Source organism: Amblyomma maculatum, chromosome 1 (assembly GCF_055883805.1).
Source record: "Amblyomma maculatum isolate TAMU_Amacu chromosome 1, ASM5588380v1, whole genome shotgun sequence".
NCBI lineage: Eukaryota > Metazoa > Arthropoda > Arachnida > Ixodida > Ixodidae > Amblyomma > Amblyomma maculatum.
The window spans coordinates 377309781-377329456 of NC_139344.1; the positions used below are offsets into that span (position 1 = coordinate 377309781).

At 46.1% G+C, this 19676-nt stretch overlaps 1 protein-coding gene across 1 annotated transcript; it reads left to right on the forward strand.

Moving 5' to 3' along the window:
* Positions 1-395: 395 nt before the first annotated feature.
* On the forward strand, positions 396-17144 carry LOC146208314 (cytochrome P450 2J4-like). The gene is made up of 8 exons (XM_084587245.1): positions 396-610; positions 4262-4389; positions 5259-5365; positions 9331-9632; positions 10561-10673; positions 14494-14755; positions 15519-15706; positions 16716-17144. The coding sequence occupies exons 1-8, from the start codon at positions 396-398 to the stop codon at positions 16904-16906; spliced, it is 1506 nt and encodes a 501-aa protein (XP_084443371.1). The 3' UTR covers positions 16907-17144.
* Positions 17145-19676: the final 2532 nt, after the last annotated feature.

Genomic DNA, 19676 nt, shown 5'->3' on the forward strand with positions numbered 1-19676 from the left:
TTTGCTGACCTGTTAATCTCCGCTGTACTAAGATTATCAACCCGAGGTATACTAGTGTAATCACTAGTGGAAATGAATCCACCATAACAGAAAATATTTCCCTGGACCTTATTTCATACTTCCTTTATCTGTTTTCTGGCGGGAGAGTTTCGGTATCAACAAAGACTGATAATTTTTGAGTCTTTCCTATCGTCATACATGAGGTTGGTTTGCACTTTTCTATGCTGCGCGTGAACTTTGCACGGGCAAAGATGCGATAAAGGGCATATCTGGGTGCTTTCTCGGCGCACCAACCATTTCCTCGACTGTGACATTTCAGTGCTCAACGGCTTCCGACCTTCTGACACGGCGTACCTTGCTATTGAAACACCTGAGAGATTTCAATGGTCCGAGCCATGCAGACAGTGCTATGGAAATGTCTCGTTGCGGGCCTGGTGGCGGGAGTAGGGGCACTCGTGGTACAGTACCTGTGGGAAGTGCTCAAGAGGAATCTGCGCAAGGACCTCCCTCCTGGCCCAATAGGTGTGCCGCTGCTCGGCTACCTGCCCTTCATGTCCAATGATCACCACGGTGTCGACACCCTGCGGAACAAATATGGTAACGTGTTCGGGTGCGTATTTTCTTCTATTCCTTGGCAATTCCTAGCACTGTAGCTGGTGTCGTTGTATACCCTGCAAAGTACCAGCATTACAAGCATTTCAAACAAGTGTTAAATGAAAACTAGTGATGTAGTTTCTGTTTCCCGAAAAGCTGTGACATTTTTTAGTACAAATGGATATCCCGTCGTATTACGCGATAGCGTACGCAGCTCGTTTAGTCGAGAAGGTGTCACCGTTGCCATCACCAGGATTCTCACCAGACGTGTAAGATGAAACACTGACAACATTTCGAATGTGTTGGAAAAACACAGACGTGATTTAGTTGTATCTAAACTCCGATGCAACCGCTCTTTGTGCATCGCTCAGTGTGGCGAAATACGATTACGCTTCCCATTTATCGTCCATCTGCGAGTCAACTTTGAAGATAGTTCGCGATAAGAATTCGAGCCGACGACTCATGTCTCTCCATATGTCGACGTAATTTATAAGTGCAGTTCAGTTCAGTCGTCCAGTCGTGTCCGACAATTCGTGACCCTATGGACTATGTCACGCCACGCTTTCCGGTCTCTCACTATCTTCCTAACATCACATAACTTCATCTGCTGTGCCTCGAGGATGCCATCTAACCATCGCGTTCGCTGCCTACCCCTTCTCCGGCGACCCTCAACCTTTCCCAACATCAAATCTTTCTCCAGCGACTCCTCTCTTCTCATCAGCTGACCAAAGTAGCTGAGCTTAACCTTAAGAATTTGACCCTCCAATGAGCAGTCAGGGTTTATGGTCGACAATATTGACTGATTTGATCTTCTGGCAGTCCAAGGAACTCTCAAGAGTCTTCGCCAGCACCACAATTCAAACGCGTAAATTCTTCGGCGGTCAGCCTTTTTCACAGTCCAACTCTCGCATCCATACATCACAACTGGAAAGACCATAGCACGAGTTATACGGATCTTGGTTGGCAGACTAATGTCTCTGCTCTTTACTAGACGGTCAAGGCTAACCATTTCTCTCTTTCCCAGAAGCAGGCGTCTCCTAATTTCATGGCTGCAGTCTCCTTCCGAGGTAATTTTGGAGCCCAAGAACAGAAAACCTGTCACAGCTTCCACTTCTTGTCCATTGACTCTCCAGGACTTGATAGGGCAAGACGCCATGATCTTTGTCTTTTTAATGTTCAGTTTAAGCCCAAACTTCTCACTCTCTTCTTGTACGCGCATCAAAAGTCTCTTGAGTTCCACTTCACTTTCTACCATTAAAGTGGTATCATCCGCATATCTAAGGTTGTTGATACGCTTTCCAGCAATCTTCACTCCAGCTGAAGACTCATCCAGACCGGCCTTCCTCATGATGCACTCTGCATATAGGTTAAATAGGCAGGGCGACAGTATGCAGCCTTGCCTCACTCCTTTCTCAATCGGAAACCAATCAGTAAGACCATGCCCAATTCTGACTGTAGCCTCTTGTCCTTCATACAGGTTCCTGAGGAGACAGATGAGATGAATTGGAACTCCCATCTCTTGGAGAGCTTGCCACAATCTGCTGTGATCTACGCAGTCAAACGCTTTCGCATAATCAATAAAGCAGAACTAGATGGGTTTCTGGAACTCTCTTGCTTTTTCGATGATCCAGAGAAGGTTGGCAATTTGGTCTCTAGTTCCTCTGCCTTTGCAAAACCCAGCTTGCACGTCCGGAAGCTCCCGATCCACATACTGCTGCAGCCTACCTTGGAGCATATTCAACATCACCTTGCTAGCATGCGAAATAAGCGCGATCGTGCGGTAGTTGGAACAATCTTTGGCACTGCCTTTCTTTGGAATGGGGATGTAAACTGACCTCCTCCAATCCTGTGGCCACTGCAGGGATGTCCAAATCTTCTGACATAATGTATGCAGAATGTTAACAGCATCATGGTTGAGGTTTTGAAGCAACTCAGCTGGAATGCCATCAATTCCGCTAGCTTTATTCTTAGCAAGGCTGGCTAAGGCCCATTCAACTTCACTCTTCAGGATGCCCGGCCCGATATCAGTAATCACAACCGTCTTATGTTGGATTTGCACATTCGGGTCCTTCTTGTACAGTTCTTCTGTGTATTCCTGCCACCTCTTCTTTATCTCTGAGGCTTCAGTGAGGTCCGTGCCTCGCTTGTCCTTTATCACGCCAAGCTTAGCACAGAAGCTGCCTTTGATATCTTTGATTGTCTTATACAGAGCTCTTGTGTTCCTTGATTGGCTGTTGTCCTCAACTACTTGGCACTGTATGTTCAGGAAGGCATTCTTATCTCTCCTTGCTATTTATAAGTGCAGGTGCCCACAAAAAAAAGGACTAATACTGTGATTTTACTTTTTTTCTTTTACCCAAAAAACAAACTATGGAGGCGAACCGCAAAGGCGTCCGTGTGCTGTGCAGTGTTAGTGCACTTTAAAGATCCCCGGGTGGTGGAAATTATCACGCAACCCTCACGTACGGTACTTTCTTCTCTCTTCGCTTTCATTTCCGCCTTTCTCCCTCCATTACGGCGCGGTTTAGGTGTCCGCCAAGAAGTGGAAGAGATACTGCGTCACTGCTTTCTTTTAAACCGAATTACATTTAACTCAACACATTTAACGCTTTGCAAAACTCTGTCTGTGCCAGTCTCTCAATTCTAAAACACAAAGTAAAATTATGCAACACTATGCCAAGCAGTACTTTCACACGTCTTAATCGGTTTAAGCAGAGTGAATCCCCGATTAATTTCACGCGGTAGCGTATACACCTGGTTCGCCATAGAAGCGCCGTCGTCGTGAGCTGGCATAGCGCCAACAGTCTCCGAACGTGTTGGAAAAACGCGCAAGTTATCGCGTCCACTCTTTTGTGGTACTTAAGCGTCTCCCATGATTTCCATCTCTAATTATTCGTTCGTTTGTAAGTGCCGGTGATAGCGCCGGCAGGTAGCTGCTAACTCTTGAATAGGGGCAAGTTAATTTGCGTACCCATGTCACCCAACAAGCATGAAAAAAAGGTATTTTGATTCAAGACAAACTTTGCAACGCGCGGTAAAAGCAAGAGACATTCTTCCCCAATATTGAGAAGTCGTTTTCAGCGCTTCACTTTGATTTTACAGCATTCTGTGCATAGTGAAATTATTCAGGAGCAGCAAAATACGTGCGCGTTTTCTAGGGCGGCTCTCTTTGTCTTTAGAGCATATGCGGTACAACCCAGAACACTCTAACGTGTTCGTTCATGAATTTGTCACCTGTAGTTGAGACACAATGGGTTTGCTACTACAGCCATTAAGTTAGACATTAGAAGTCACTATTGACAAAGATGATGTTGTAACTTTATTATCAACTCGGACACACAAACGCCTGCATGCAGGTACGTGTCCAGAGACGGAAGCCGTCCAGTGGAGGTTACAAAAGCATGCTTACTGCGCATAAACAAGTCCATTGAAAAATAAACTGTCATTCGGTGCTTTGCATATCTACTCCAGTGTGTGACCCATCCTAAGGCGCAAGCATGTGTACCAAGAATGCCAGTGTCGGTACAGCAGACAGCTGCAATTGATCACTCGTTCTTGGCGGTCACTTTTTTGCCCATCCTATGCGCGAAAGACTAATCCCGCATGGGCGAAGTTATAACCTGTGTTTAAGCATATGTTAACATGCACAACCTATCCTCAACTGCAGGTTTAGTGTGGGCAGCCGGTACGTGGTATTCCTGTGCGATTTTGACTCTGTGAAGCAAGCTTTCGCGCAGGACGCATTGCTCCATAGGCCAGAAGAACTGCCCTTCAGTATCCACGAAGAATCAGAAGGTGAGGGCAAATGTTACGGGCATCAAAATCTGACTGCCCATCAATATGTTGTCAGCGATAAACTACATAAAAAACAGGACGTGCATTTGAGGTTCCGCCGAATAAACAGAAAAGTATGCTTTCGTTTCTACTTTAGAGCTGGTAACACTACTAGGCTACAGATAAACCTGCAACTAAAAGAATTTTCGTAAGTGTCCATTAGTGCACTTTGAAAATATAGTGAAACAAATGTGCAATTTCATCAATGATCGTCGAAAGTAGACGATGAAGCTGGCGTTTCACTGACTAGTGACTACAACACGGAATATATATGATGATGTGTTCGTTTCCTGGCCTCTTGTTCTAGTCCTATTCGCGCGGTATTAACTTAACTCAAAATGAACCAAATAGCTCTCAATGATGCTTCACTAAAGCGTATACATAGCTGCATTCTCTAAGGCGGTCTCGTCTTGGTGATACCACGCCAGACCACATTAACAATGCAACATTTTGAAACGTTATTCGGTCTCTTAGTTACCCAAGATCGCAAACATGCTACTTCTGGTTGCACGCACCACAATGCCGCCAACAACAAAACTAACACACGCAATGTTATACCACTCCCCCGTTTGGATAAGGCTGTTTTGGTGTCTTGGCGGTCCTTGGTGAGTCTAGCTGGTTTCGCTGCATCCAGTCCTGACGCACTTAAATGGGTGCGTGGAGCATCGGAATTCCTGGAACGGATCAGCGTGTGCACACCACGCCTTTATCTGGAACGTTTTTATTACACATCATGAACTCCCTTTTGCACGCGTTCCACTTTCAATCTACCAGGGTTCGCGCAAACAAAAAGAAATATTTTACTCCTTTCACATTTATTTTCCGTGCAGGGCTTCTTGTGTTGAATGGGCCACTGTGGAAGGAGCAGAGGCGGTTCTCTATTAAGACTTTCAAGAACCTGGGCATGGCCTCGCCTGCTATGGAGACACACATACGGGCAAGTCTTTGGTGATTCTCATCGAAATTCGAAGACAGAGGGAGCTCACTTCATGATAATCGGAACGAACAAGTGAAAGAGACAAGTGTAAACTGCATTTGAGCGTCACATTAAGATTAGTCTCAATGTTCTTTCGTTCGTATGCACCTCTGCACGTATGAGATGTCATCTACTTGACAGGCGACATGTAGTTTTCATAGGGAGACGAAAGACGATTCACTTCGAACAATCGAAGAATTTAAAATTTATATAACAGTAACAACAAATAGCACTGAATGTTATGTGCAAAAGGTAAAGGTGACTTTGCTTGTAGTTATTGCAATAAAGGCTCGGTCAAAACTAAGCTAAGCTCCACGACCTGCTGCGCTAAACACTCGAGCCCATTGCTGTCTTATATAGGTATACTTGTCTAAAGGCGGTACCAACTTGCCTCCTCTAGAATAAACTAACCAAAACTGAAAATCGCAGAGCGACGACTTCTTAAATATCCATTCTCAGTATTTCAAGAAACGAGAGAAGCTTAGAGAGAGAGAGAGAGCAAACTGTCACGACACGCACGACGCTAAGCCCTTCTCCTTTTGTTTGCTACTATGTCCTGGAAGTTTACATCAGCTCCACGCATGCTTCCTCTTCGACAGTGCGATGAAACAGGAGGGCCGGAGCCGTACAGGGTAAAGTTGATGCAGGTGGCTGTGCTTTCTTGCCCTTCTGTAAAGTTCTCCCCACTCTATGTTCTGTTGACCGCAGTTTTGTACACGTTACACAAAGTAACCAAACGATTGCAATTAATATTACTCCATCTGAAGTGTGACTATAGCGGCTAACTACAGCCCCCGTAAAGAAACTGAAAAATTACAAAAAATGTATCACTATTTCTATTAATATTACTATTTCGTTGCTTTTCTTAGAACTTTACTGCCATAACACAAACTCGCTCAAATTGAAAAACTTGTTTAAAATTATCAGAGGTTGTTAATCTTCAACAAGATTTGTTTCCAAGAGTTGTCATTGATAATATAATGTTTTCTCGTGAAGACAGCAGCCGCTACACTGAACACTCAGTGTAAACGCAGGACGGTAAGGTGGTGCTATGCACTGCGAACAGCTTGCGCAATACTTCGACTCCAGCTTCAACGTCCTCAATGAAGTTCGGCGATTCCCTGGTGGCACTGTGAAGAGCCGCTGCATACAGGACTGCTGAATCGCTGAAAAAACCCGTTCATGTGTGTTTTCTTGGTAGCATCAGCAGACGCGATGTCTGGTGTGAAACCACAGTAAGGCTGGCTCAATCCTTCGGCAAAAGACTGGTGGACTTCCTGACGTCGTCCGTCACTGGACACCCACTTGGCCTTAAATTACGGAACATCAAGAGATGCCAGCAGTCGTCCAAGAACCGGAGAGAGCAAATGCTACCTGCCATCTGGCCTATGCCACATATAGAAGCCAACTGGCGCGAGCCCGAGCACGTTCGCCATCGACAGGCCGTCACGACCGTCATCCACCATCCACCAAGCCGTCCTCCACCAAGACCAAAGGCCGCGGACAGCTTAACATGCCGTGCAGTCATGCGCACCATCTTGCAGCTGAATAATCTGACACAGTCGCATCATCACAGATGCTTCGCTCCTGTAGAATTTTTTTGAAGCGCAGCAGTCGATAACTGGCAGTCAATTAGCAAATAATTGCATTACCCGAAATATTACTTTGTAAAAATATGTAATCTATTAATTGCAAAATTACATACGTTTTAAAAAATTACAAATTGTGAAGAAGAAGAAGTGCACGAGGAACATTCCAGGCAGTTGTATCGTGATCACTGCGCGTGTTGGATCTGACTGTGTTCACTGTCGCAGTGTTCACCGCTGATCTGCCCAGACCTGCTGATCGAGTCCTGCTGATCTGCTCAATAAACCCCAATCTTACACAAATAATTAATTACGTGCAAGCCTCGCTGCCAGGCGCACAGCGTCCGGGTCGACGGGAGCGAGAAGCGCTGCGCCGCGGACCAGAGTAGACCAGGGATAGAATAACGATTCTATTTCATCCGAAAATTATTCCATTCCATCGCCTTCTTTGTCATTGGCCGGTTAAAATTTGAATCTGTGCATAATATGTTGCGTTGCAGGACGTCGCAGGACGTCACAAGTAAATTCACGCTTTCGTCACCTCATACGCAATCTGGAAGTAATCGCCGAAGGAATGAAATAGATTTCGGAATTGCTATGTTATTCCACCCCAGAGTGCGCAGTCACTTCCAACTTTGAAGCGAGAGCTGCACTAAGCTACCAGTCGAGCATTTCGCGGTGGCCAGGAGAGGCCATTTGTGTGCAGGCGCCGCTAACGTGGCAACCGGAGAGGAGCAGCAGGCGCGCCGCGCGCTTTACCGTCGCCGAGGACGCGCGCCCGCTACAATGTCGGAGCCGTGCGTGATGTCATGCGGATGAGCAGTTATGCGTATGGACCGATGTCATAGTAAACAGAGAGGCCTCACAGGTGCGCAGTGGGCTTCATTGGCGCCTCGCCGCACGCCGCTCTATCACCCGAACCGCACGTCGCATGCGCCGCATTGCGTATAAAGGCGGACATTAAATAGACAGCTGTATGACATTTGACATGGATGCAGAGAAGGAGAGTCCAGCCGCTGCTAAACGGCAGTACAGACAAGAGAAGAATAACTCTTCAGATCCTGAGGGTGTCGCTAGGCGCTTGGCTACTCAACAAGACAGAATGAGCGTAAGAAGGCGAAAAAAAAAGCGGAGATGTGGGAACAGGAGAGGAACGGCTTGCCAAACGGAGATGCTAGAGTGCTGAGCGTAATATCGTAATAGATAGCGCTTGACCGCCTAGATGGAAGCCTATGGAAGGCGTCAGTCAACGAGAACCAACAAAAGAGGATGTGAAGGCCCGTCATGGGACTGATCACACCATTCGAGTTTCCTAAAATGCATCTGCGACCCGGACATTTGAAGCAGACTTTGTAAACAATTCATTTGGAGACATGTGCAGTGTGTGCGAGAGACTGGCACCAAAAGGACTTGACAAAGGTGAGCAATACAATGTTTGAGACTTCGCGTTTGGCATTTCCCGGAATATCGGATGAGATAGTGGCGAGTGTTTGTGGAACGTAAAAGGTCTTTCTGGTCAAGTAGAAAATTCCAGTCTACAGTGTAAGCCATGGTAATCGGTATCCACCCTTATCGCCTGGTTTTCCAGTTTTGAACGATGTGGCCGAACGTTTGATTTCTCTTCGCACTTCCGTCGTTCGAAATCTCTCGCTGCGTATATCCATGCATAGTCCAGCTGAACCACTGCCATTTTTTCCCACGTGCGCTGCTTACTTCGACGGGTGCGGCCAAACAGTTCAAAACAGTCACCTCAGCTTACAATCATGTTTTACCACGATTACGATCGACTGACTGCTGTCAGCAAGTAAGTTTGCTCAAAATAGCACTCTGCACATCTTAGATGAAGACAACACTTTTCATTTTTCATCGAAGATAACCCCGTCTGAGCTGGCCGTTTGTAGACCTGACGCAGCTTACGTTAAACAGACTCAATATCCGGTGTCAAGAATTTTCTGTAATTAAAGAAATTTTGCACATGAGTATATGACTCGCCTAATCTTACTTTTAGGGGTCGATTTTTATCCCAGCTTGGTTTTTAAAAGGTTAATAAGCCTTCAAGGAACCTTACTAGCTTTTTGTAACAAGAATTAAGTGTCTCAAATTATGAATCCAACTCTCGCCGCAATATTGAATTCATCGAGAATGCTTAAGCTTGTGGCATATTTGATATTTCAATGAATCCATACAGGGATGCAATTCAAGGAAACTGATTATTTTTGTGCGTGTTACTTTCTTTTAATTTTTTGCTGATGTCTTTCAAAGGCGACGTTCAGAATATTTCACTTGAGTCATGCAAAAAGTTTAAAAACTTTAATAACTGACAAGAATTTCACCTGACAGGAGGAAGCGGCACGCTTGACCCGCGAGCTGGAGTGCCTCAACGGCAAGCCCGTGTTACCCGCGGTGTTGCTGACGCCCAGCATGTCCAACATCATCTCGGCTCTGGTGTTCGGCCGGCGCTTCGAGTATGATGAACCGGACCGCATCTACCTAGACAATCTGATCGAGGTCATCCCCGCACTAGCAGCTCAAATGTCCATCTTCAACTTCTGCCTGTGGCTCCGCAAGCTGCTCGTCTTCTTCCGCCTGGGCGCCTGCTACAAGCTTAAAGACGCCCTCGTCCGCAGAGAGGAGTTCGCCGAGTGAGTGATTCTCGGCAACAGACAATCTGCTTTCCTTGTCGGCAAACATGATACCTCTGTGAACGTAACAAGCGAGCCCGGGTATTCCAGCTCATCAGCCGAGCGCCCTATTCCCTGAACACATCGTGAAGTGTCAGGTCTTACGTAGACGTTACCACAAAGGCAGCGGCAGACGTGCACGACAAGCATGAGGCACTGCAACCACCAAGTTGGTAGGACGTCACATGCGACGGTTAAGCAGTGTGCGAACATAACACTGATCACATTCTAGCATCCTCCACTATTTCTTGCGAACTCCAAATTTTTGCCATTAAAATCTGCCTGTTTCACAAGTGCACCCCCGTTCAGGACCTTTTCGCCGCGTACACAGTGCTGAAAATGGTATTCAGTTGCGAGGACATATTCATTCATTAATTTAACATTTCATTCATTAATTCATTCATCTGTCCATTCTGATGTCAGCTATAGTCGGAAAAAACTACAGAAAATTTTCTGATGTTACGACAGAATTTCTGTGCGGTTTTTGACGGGAAACCTGTTGTGACAACAGAACATTCTGTAGTAACATCAGAAATTTTTGTAGTTTCAACAGAAAAATGCTACAGAACTACAGACAACAGAAATATGCTACAGAAAAACTACAGAACTACAGAAAAGAACTACAGAACTACAGAAAAATCTGATGGTTACGACAGAACTACAGGATATTTTGTCGTATTTTTGACACAGTTCTGTAGTTTTTTTCGACTGGCTATGAAATGCGCGTGGTCGGCGCTGGCTCAGCGAGCGGCTGTCAATCTGTCTCTACAGACTGTGTAAGAGAGAAACCGGAGCATAAAAAACGCCCACGGCTTAATTTTTGATAACTGATATCCGAATATTTGTCTGTGGCGTGAAGATAATCATATACTTTGCTTCTTTGTCTCAGTTCCAAAATCCGCATGCACGAGAACTCGTACCAGGACGGCGTGATCCGGGACTACATCGACAGCTTCCTCAGTGAAATGAAGCAGCAAAATGGAGCAAGCAAGACGTTTACGCGTACGTGCTGATACTCGACGCTTACACGCTCGAGCGTTTACACTAATAATGCCCACATATGTCCTTACAGTGCTCACAATACTTTGTTTCTTGCATAGTGCACGTGGAAGAATCGCAGACGGTCGATATTTCCAATGCCCTTCACTATGGCGTAACTTGTAGCCTGTGTCGCTTTGGGATGTTAAACTAAACAAAACCAATTTTCTGTTTAGAAAAACTCTCCTTTGACTTGAGATAGTAAGATGGAGATTGAACCGATCAGGACCCTTGGATTTCTAGTCAGCGGTGGTTAATACTGGGTGACCTTTCACATAATGTGGTAAGTTACGGCAGCATGCTAATATGTATGCGTCAGGTAATTCACAGGCACAAATTAATAGATCTATGGTTAGTCGCGTAGCAAAGTGCATGTACGCGAACAAGAATCCATACAGTGACCTTTGAACGCTGTCACGTCATGTCTTTAAAGGCAGAGCTTGAATATCTTTCTTTGTTTTTTTTTTATTGATATTAACCGCTTCGTTTTCCCATCCCGCTACTGCTGAATATAACTGACAAGAAACGTGAATGAAATGCCGTACTGCATGTCGCTTATTCACTGATCCCCACGTATGCTGAATAGCGCTTTGTTATGCTGAAAGCATATTTTTATACAAGGAAGGACAGAAAGTAATCAGGACATATTAGCTGATTGTTCGGTGAAAATGTGCAACACAAGCTGATCCATTTATTACCACGTATGCCACTGCTCTTCGTGAGCCTCGTGCGCCGAAAAGCTGAATATCGGCGCAGGCCAGGTCTCGGTGCTCATGGCTTGTGCTTCTATGCCGTACAGTGTGAATATGACGTGTATCTGGTCAGACAAGACAACGAGGCAGTGATTCGTGAAACGTTGGCGCTGAATTTCGATGGTAATAAGTGCGAAGGCTCAAAAACGTCAGGCTGCCATCTTGTCGAAGAGAGTATACGTTATCGGTGGCGGCTACAGTTTTGGTGGAATCGGGCTGAACGTCTCGATGGCTTATGACATGGCGAACTGTACCTAGCCTATATAGCACGCTCAAAAGAGGCTGGACGTGCTCCTGGCTAAAATGCTACGTCATCCACAAAGACTAAACATGTTTCTATCTTTCGTTTAAGCGTTGCTGGAATGAAGCACAATTAATACGAAAGTTGGAACCTTGAGTCCATAGAGTCCATCCGGCGGAATGATCGACAAACGCTGTCTCGTCGGAAACCCGTTCATCAATTTCGATCTGCAATTAACTGATTTTCAAAACAAAAGCAGCGCGCGTTGCTCAGCCGGTCCAGAGTCATTAATGCGTGGTAACGGGTAGTCATGTTATTATGACCTGACTAAGCTTAGACAACACAAAATCTTAGACTGCAGTATTGCTTCTTAACCAGGACAACAGGAGAAGCCTAGGGACTTCTCGGTGGCTGTGACATCGTCCTTCAACATTTCGTCTACCTGTTGAGCCATGACTTCGCGTTCCCCGCGACGATACTCGGTGTGAGTTCTGTCCGGATGGTCTGAGACGCTCGTCTGTTATTATGCCTTGCTTGGCGATGGGTGTCGCCTTGTGCGTGGTGGAGGACGAGAAACAGTTTTGAAAACTCAACAGCAGCGTGACGAGTAAATCATCGGCTGGTCACAGAGAAGGGTACCTATCTAGGGCGAAATGGAGCCTTCGGATGGCAGATGTTTCGCTCCGAATTGCGAAAGAGTCGTGAATTTGGCGATGTCTTCAAAGTATTCGACCGTGATGCCTCTAGCGATGTGTTACCGTTCATTCCCGAAGTTTGTTCGAAATAAAAATTAAGGAAAGGTTTAACACGGCTAAACCTAAGCAGACAAACCGAAAGTGCGTGACTCCTCCATAGATGTCTCCATAGACGACACGATGGTGTCGAGGGCATTTTGAAGGAGAAGGTCCCAGGAGGCGAGGCGGCAGTGGCAGTGGTAGCGATGGAGGGAAGGGGTAGGCAAGGGCACTGGAAGCCGGTGTGGTATTTTGTAAGGCAACGTTGTATAGTTATGTGCATAAGTGCAGGTACGAATGGAGCTTGTCAGGTGTGTGAAGAAGTAGCAGGTGTGCGGGCGCGGAGGCGCGCGCCTCTAGCCGCGTTCAGGGCCATATGAAACACACGCCGACCAAGCTATAGAAGGACTTAGTAAGTTGTCACTTTGATACATGCGCTAGGTCGTTGGACAGGTGGACGAAAAGGCATGCAACATAGACATCACGATGTAGCACAAGCTCAGTGTTCTGCTCGCTAACCTCGGCAGCAATGGACTGGCTACCGCACATAAGGGTAACAAAAGCAGATGAGCGTTGTGGCATGGTTACGTCGTTACACCTGCCTCAATGATGCGCATAAGTGCGCGTTATCGTTTGAAGCTTGATGAAGTCGCCGCAGACGTTGAGACTGTAATGAAACGGCGAGGAACGTTAATGACGGAACCATGCTCTCGTAAAAACCCGACGACGAGTATGACCGGACGTTCTTGCAACAGTGAGGCAGGACAACAAAAGTGGCACATATGGCAGCACAGTCATGGAATTGCACTGTGCATTGCATCGTCACGGGGGGGGGGGGGGGGGGGAGTCACTGGTATATCGATTTTGTTGTCAGCATCCTGGCTGGCTGAGGTCATCGCCTTCAGTTTCCCAGACGTGAGTTAGCAAAGGGGACTCATGCAGTAAATAGTCCTCTCGGTCTTATGACAGCAAGCTATACTAATTTGAGATTTCGGCCATTCAATTTTGACATTGGCGAGCCGATGGGCAATACTTCTGGTTGATTTTCGAGAAGTCTGTTCATGTATTAACAAAAGCAGTCACTGGGTGCCCGTCAACAAGAATAAGAACGACGACATTAACAATGTCATCTGTATGAGATCTCAGACACACGGAATCACATATGGCGGCAGTCATGGAATCGCACTGTGCGCTGCGTTGTCACGGGGGGAATGAGGGGGGTGGGGGGGGGGGGGGGGGGGTCATTGGTACATCGATTTTGTTGTCAGCGGCCTGGCTGGCTGAGGTCATCGCCTTCAGTTCCCAGACGTAGGCTTGTCGACCACCTCCTCAGCGTATCGGTAAGAGGACGACCGCAGGGAGACGAATAACGCACAGTACACGGTGACTGTGGGCGGCCGGACGGCTATGCAGCCCACTTACTCGGTTGCGACGACGGTGATACATGTGGTCAGCTTCCGCGGATTAGTAGCAGAGCGGCCACTGGTTAGGAAATGGCGGTCACATGGCGAATCCCTGCATGGGATGGCCACTGCTAGAAGGATGGCGGCTGGTGTGGAATGCAACATGCTAAGCATTAACCGACGGGCGCTGTCGGACAGCTACAACATAGCCGTCGGAGCGTGTCTATGTCAGCAACCGAGGCAGTGAAAACACCCGCGGTTTTCCTCGCGCACGACTTCAGTGATGGCTGCGGCGGTCGGATCAGGCGAGCCAAGGGGATTTCAGAGGCTCCGCCGAACTACCTCGCGGATCAGTTTATGCAAAGGTAAGTAGTCATTGCAGGTGCACAACGCAGCCATACTGCTTAAAGGCTGACCACACAAAGACTCGTTGCGTCGGCAATGTTGCTGCAGGGCCTGCTCACTGAGGATACATTCAGTAATGAAGTCTGCGTGCGCCCGAACTGCTAAGTGGCAATATAACCACAAGGAAAGGTCGTAAACCCCAAACGTACTCAGCTACAATCATTATAGTGTTTTATGAACCATCTGTATTAAGAAAAATGCGACACCTTGTACAACAATAGAAGCTGGTAACTGCGCACCGCGCCGCAGGCAACCATCTAAGGGGCAACGTGTCCACTTTCTTCGGCGCCGGCAGCGAGACGGCGCGTTCCTCCATTGAGTGGCTGCTCCTTATGTCCGCTGCCAAGCCCCACCTGCAGCGTCGAGTTCAAGCCGAGATTGACGCAGTGCTCGAACATGGCCGGAAGACGCACGTGTCGTGGAGCGACCGAAATCGCCTGCCATATACGCAGGCCTTCATCTGGGAGACGATGCGCTACAGGCCGGCCGTCCCGCTGAATGTGATGAGGCGGTGAGTGGATTCTTCTTCTCCACAATCAGTGTATCCGCTAGCAGCATCCCGCGCAAATTTGACACGACGAAAAGAAGAAAGTGAGGCAAAAGAACTATGTCGGGGATGGGGAAGTGAGGTGACAAGAAAATATAAGAGAGAGAAAAGGAGTGGTTAATTGTGGGGATTAAATTCCCCGGTTAATTGTGGGGATTAAATTCCCGAAATGACAGATTGGCCAAAAGGAACACTGCAGCAGAATGTTCCGTTTTAATTTAGTTCATGTGCGTGTCTTTAGCGTGCGTTGGCATTGCGCCCCCACAGACTCGTTTCCGTACTCCGGCCGCGGGCCGGGATCAAACCCTTGAACTTGGAATTTGCAGCCGAACGCCAAAGCCACTTAGTCGCCACGACAGGTAAACGGTAAAAAGAAGAAAAGAAAGGAATGGAGAGGGCATTCAAATACGATAGAAAACAATTGTTAAATTTCAAAGGGCGTAGGAAGAAAAGCTTGATCTGTCCCCGGGAAAGCACTGTCATCAGGTGCTCTAGAAAATTAAGGAAGAACCTAAAATATGTGAGAAAAACCATGTAGTTGCCGGTACGAGCAGTTAGTAGAAAGCAACTTCCACCTGCCATTGAAGAGCCATGGACCGCTAGGCTTAGCGGCAGTGCCTAGCGTTGCCTCGAATTCCTGCTAATCCTGATAACATACTGACGTCGGAGCCTGTACAAAGGGTAGGAAAGAGTATCGACTCTCGATATTTAATTTTTTTGCACGCAGCGCCGTAGGAGACGTGAAGGTGGGCAACTACGTCCTCCCTTGGGGCACCATCGTGATCAGCTCCCATTGGTCCATCTTCCACGATGCATCCTACTGGGGAGACCCCGAAGTGTTCCGCCCCGAACGGTTTCTCGAGGAAGACGGCACACGTACACGAAAGCCGGAGAGGTTTATTCCTTTCTCCTACGGTAAGAGACCCAAAAGAAAATAAATAATCCGAAGAGTGTCATAGAGCTCCAATTGAAAAGCTGTACCTCAAACGGCAAGGAGAGAAAAGGGTGCAATTATCGCCGCCTATTGAAGGTTATGGTACGTATACATATATCTGACGCGGGGCAGGAGCCATGTAACCTTTTCCCGAGAGCTACTCTTGCTTTCTTCACTGCCCTAGTGGTCTTATTCATTGCAAACAAAGACACTTTTATAAACTCGTTTGCACTCGACACGAAAACTTGACAAGTGCCTAGCGTATTTTTCTCTGCCCCACTATGTCAACTCGCAATTCCGCTTTTGGCAATATGGCCATGCCGAATTATGCAGCCATGTATACAAGCTTGCGCAATGCAAGCTCACTTTAACATAGTTACTATAGCAAGAAACTCCGCTACTCCATATTTGTCAAGGCCAAGTTTGGCGAGCATTTGGCCTCGAGCCGGCGGAGCACAAGTGTGACTGTGACGTCATACCACATGACTTCCTACGGAGAGGCACCGCTGCGCGCGCTCGATAGGTTCCGCCGCTGTGATACAACGTGACTAGAGAAGGTATAACAGTTGCTTCGCTGGTGGTTTCTGCTGCAATTTCGCCATAGATTAGACGCACCGGACAGGATGCGTAAGCTCTTTGGCGGTGGAGTCAAAAAGCTTTTCGCTCTGTATAACTAGGCTTCGAAGAGGTAAACCTCACTAACCCTTTGAACGCGTCTAGGCGGGCTAGTAAGCTTAAATGTATCTGTAAGGACCATGGTCACATAAGTTGCATGTGTTCAAGTATTATACTGATGAAATATACCGCCGAAATACATATAGTTCCAATATATAGTTCAAAATACATATTTTGAACTATATATGCTCGAACTAGCAAGCATCACTGTAACGACGTCAACGACTGATGAAATGCACCTGCATTGTTCTGCTTTGCCTTTTTGAGCATTTCCGCTCTTTCATTTGTGCGCTTTGTTGTTGTTGACGTTCGCAGGCAAGCGAGCGTGTCCCGGAGAAGTTATCGCCAACATGGAGATTTTCATCTTTTTCACCACCATCCTGCAGCGCTTCACAGTAGAGGCACCACCCGACAGTCCGGACTTAGTATTTGATGAAGTTACCGGCATTTCAGTCCGGCCCAAGCCACAGGAGATGACATTTAGGCTGCGAATAATGCGTGACTGATTTCACCGCTCGGTGCAGAAGCGCTGGCATTCAGCATGTACGCTGATGATTGCGCATTACATCACATCATTAACACTTCAGATGATCACTCTTTATTGAAGAATCTTTCTCCAACTTTTGCACGTGGTGTGAAAGTTGGCTGACGAGTATTAATTTTTTGAAAGCAGACATGATGACGTTTTCTAATAGCTCCTCCCCTTCCCTTTTCTTGAGTTTTTTTAATGGCATACATCTTCAAGGGTTGACAGAATATAAATAGAAATTATTTTCACAGAGAACTTATCAAGGTCAATACACACTAATTTTATATATGATAAAGCCCTCAGAAAATTGGGACATTTCAACTGTAATGATTTTTAAATCAGGCTCCAATGCAACCAACTTACTAATATACAAAACACTAATCCGCAATTTCTTAACTACACTTCATTTTTATTTAACCTCTACAAAGTAATAGCTATAAGCATGATAAAAGGCATCCAAAGCAAATCAATTCGATTCATATATCGCAAATATCGCAGCGGTTTTTCACCCGCTTATCTCAACGGATAATCGCAATTGAGAACATTTGCAGCCCGCAGGCGATTGATATCTATAAACTTTATGCACCGCCTGCCCGGGTTATCGTCTCTCAAGAGTCCTACATCATGCGCGCCAAACCAACCCTAACAAGAAGTTATCGCGACCTTCATCTCGCACCCTACTTTGCTAGCACCAATACCTGTAAAAACAGTTCTAGTTTTCGACTACTATTGAACATTAGAATTCATTGTCTCGCCCAGTTCGTTTGCTACCAGTAGATCAATGTATGCACGTTGCTGACAATATTTCTTACCTGTTTGTTCACTGTTTAAAATGATTTCAATTTGCGCGCTTTAACATGCGCTGCTATGCCTTGTAAGTATTTGCATTTTATGTTGTATGTGCCGATAATTAAATAGCCCTCTCGTGGGCCTGCAATAAGTATAAATAAATAAACACGCTAAATAGGTGCTCCTGAGTGCATTCATTGTGCTGTGCGTAATGCGTTGTGCGTAATGCTTTCATCCGTCGGCTTAAAGCGCAGACTGCGCCTTAGAGTACACAGAAGTACAGCGCGTAAAAACAAAACAGTGGAGAACAAATTGTACAGATAAGGTTCAAACTAAAACCATAAAAGATGTACGTTGCTATCAGTAAAACTTGGTGTGAAAGCAATTCACACCGTGATAAGCCGGGGCACCAGACGAGGCGAAAGCTTGAGGTTGCAGTACGTTTGACTGCGGCCGTTTGGGGACCTGTTTTCTGACTTCGTAAATGGGGACTTGACTTTTTATCCTTGGGCTTTTTTTCGGGAAGATTAACTCGGGGAGCCTTTTTTCCGGGGACGTTTTTACCTGCACCTGTTGCAGTATGTAAAGCCTCTACACTCGTTCTCTACACTCGTTCAGACAAAACGTTGTGCCTTTATCATTAGCATAATTAAACACAGTCCATAATAAAATTTTACCGGAGGTTTTACTTTGTAAACAATGTATCGCATCTCTAGCAATTTCATTAGTTCTGTGAATTTTATAAGTCAATCTAGATACATAGTCACGTCAAATGAAGGTTAGTATTCTTAGATAATTATTTTAACCTTTTCCGGTTAGAAAAATATTTAATTTCTTTCTCTTGCTCACCTTTAGCAGCGACGGTAAAAGGCTATCAATGCATATTATCAAAGTAGATACGCAACAAAAAAAAGTAATTAGTCTAAATAACACGCCTTTATCGCTTTAATGCTGTTCGCCTTTCATGAAATAGCAAAACCACTTTGGCAAAGTAAGAGCTTGTCCAATGCTTTCGCCATTTGATGTCATGAATATGGCATCTACACTATTATAGATTTATTCCCAACAGCATTACATTACGCAGATTTCGCCGCAAGCACGGCTTGATCGACCAAGCAATGCGAAGATAACACGCACTGTTCGCACTGCTTCCTTGCTAACAATCCCAATGCCACGTATAACCATATTTTACCAAAAACGCTGTAAATTTGCCCAAACACAAAAGTCTACGGAAATAACACCGCTAAATAGAGTAAATATGTATAGGTTCGTTCACTCCATTAAGACCTCACCTCCTGCAGGCTCCAATAGGGACCTTCCTTCGTTTCTAGACGAACAAGAATCTAGGGCCTTTTCCTCTACGTACATGTCACAGCACTTGGTGCCGATCCGATGAAGGCGCCACTTCATGAAAGCGCCACATGCTTTTGCGGAAACTGAATATAGGCGGTAGATGGTAGACTGCCTTTGTGCATAATTTGCCGATTATCACCGTTTAAAACGGCCGAGAAGTGATTCACGAAAATCAAGCACATCAACTGCAGCCTGGTCAACCACTACAGTCGTCTGAGATAATTCTTATTGCGCGTATTGAACAGTGCGCCGTTCGATGAGTATTGCCCGCGCTACTTTTCATTTAATGTTGTATCGAATAAAACACCTTACAGTGCAACTGGGCAGATTTTATCTTGTTTGCACACCTCGAAGCTTACATCTGCACTTCATGACAACACAGCAACAACGCACCGAAGGCCACAGGCTCGCATCGTCAACTCTGCTGCAGGTACACGTGTGTATGAGCGTGATGAGCAGCTTGTTTTGCAGACCTCCTACTAGCTCACTAGCGAGAAAAAACAAGTCCTCCTTGCGTGTTAAACAACCTATACAAGCTAGCCAACCCTAGAAACAAGCTCTTGTTGCAATTAAGTGATTTAAGTAATTGCTTGCATTGCGAATTT

Coding starts and splice junctions, on each gene's coding strand:
- LOC146208314 (XM_084587245.1), top strand. CDS start 396: ATGCAGACAGTGCTATGGAAATGTCTCGTTGCGGGCCTGGTGGCGGGA. Junction 10,674..14,493: donor AGCAAGCAAGACGTTTACGC/GTACGTGCTGAT, acceptor ACCGCGCCGCAG/GCAACCATCTAAGGGGCAAC. Junction 14,756..15,518: donor CCGCTGAATGTGATGAGGCG/GTGAGTGGATTC, acceptor TTTTGCACGCAG/CGCCGTAGGAGACGTGAAGG.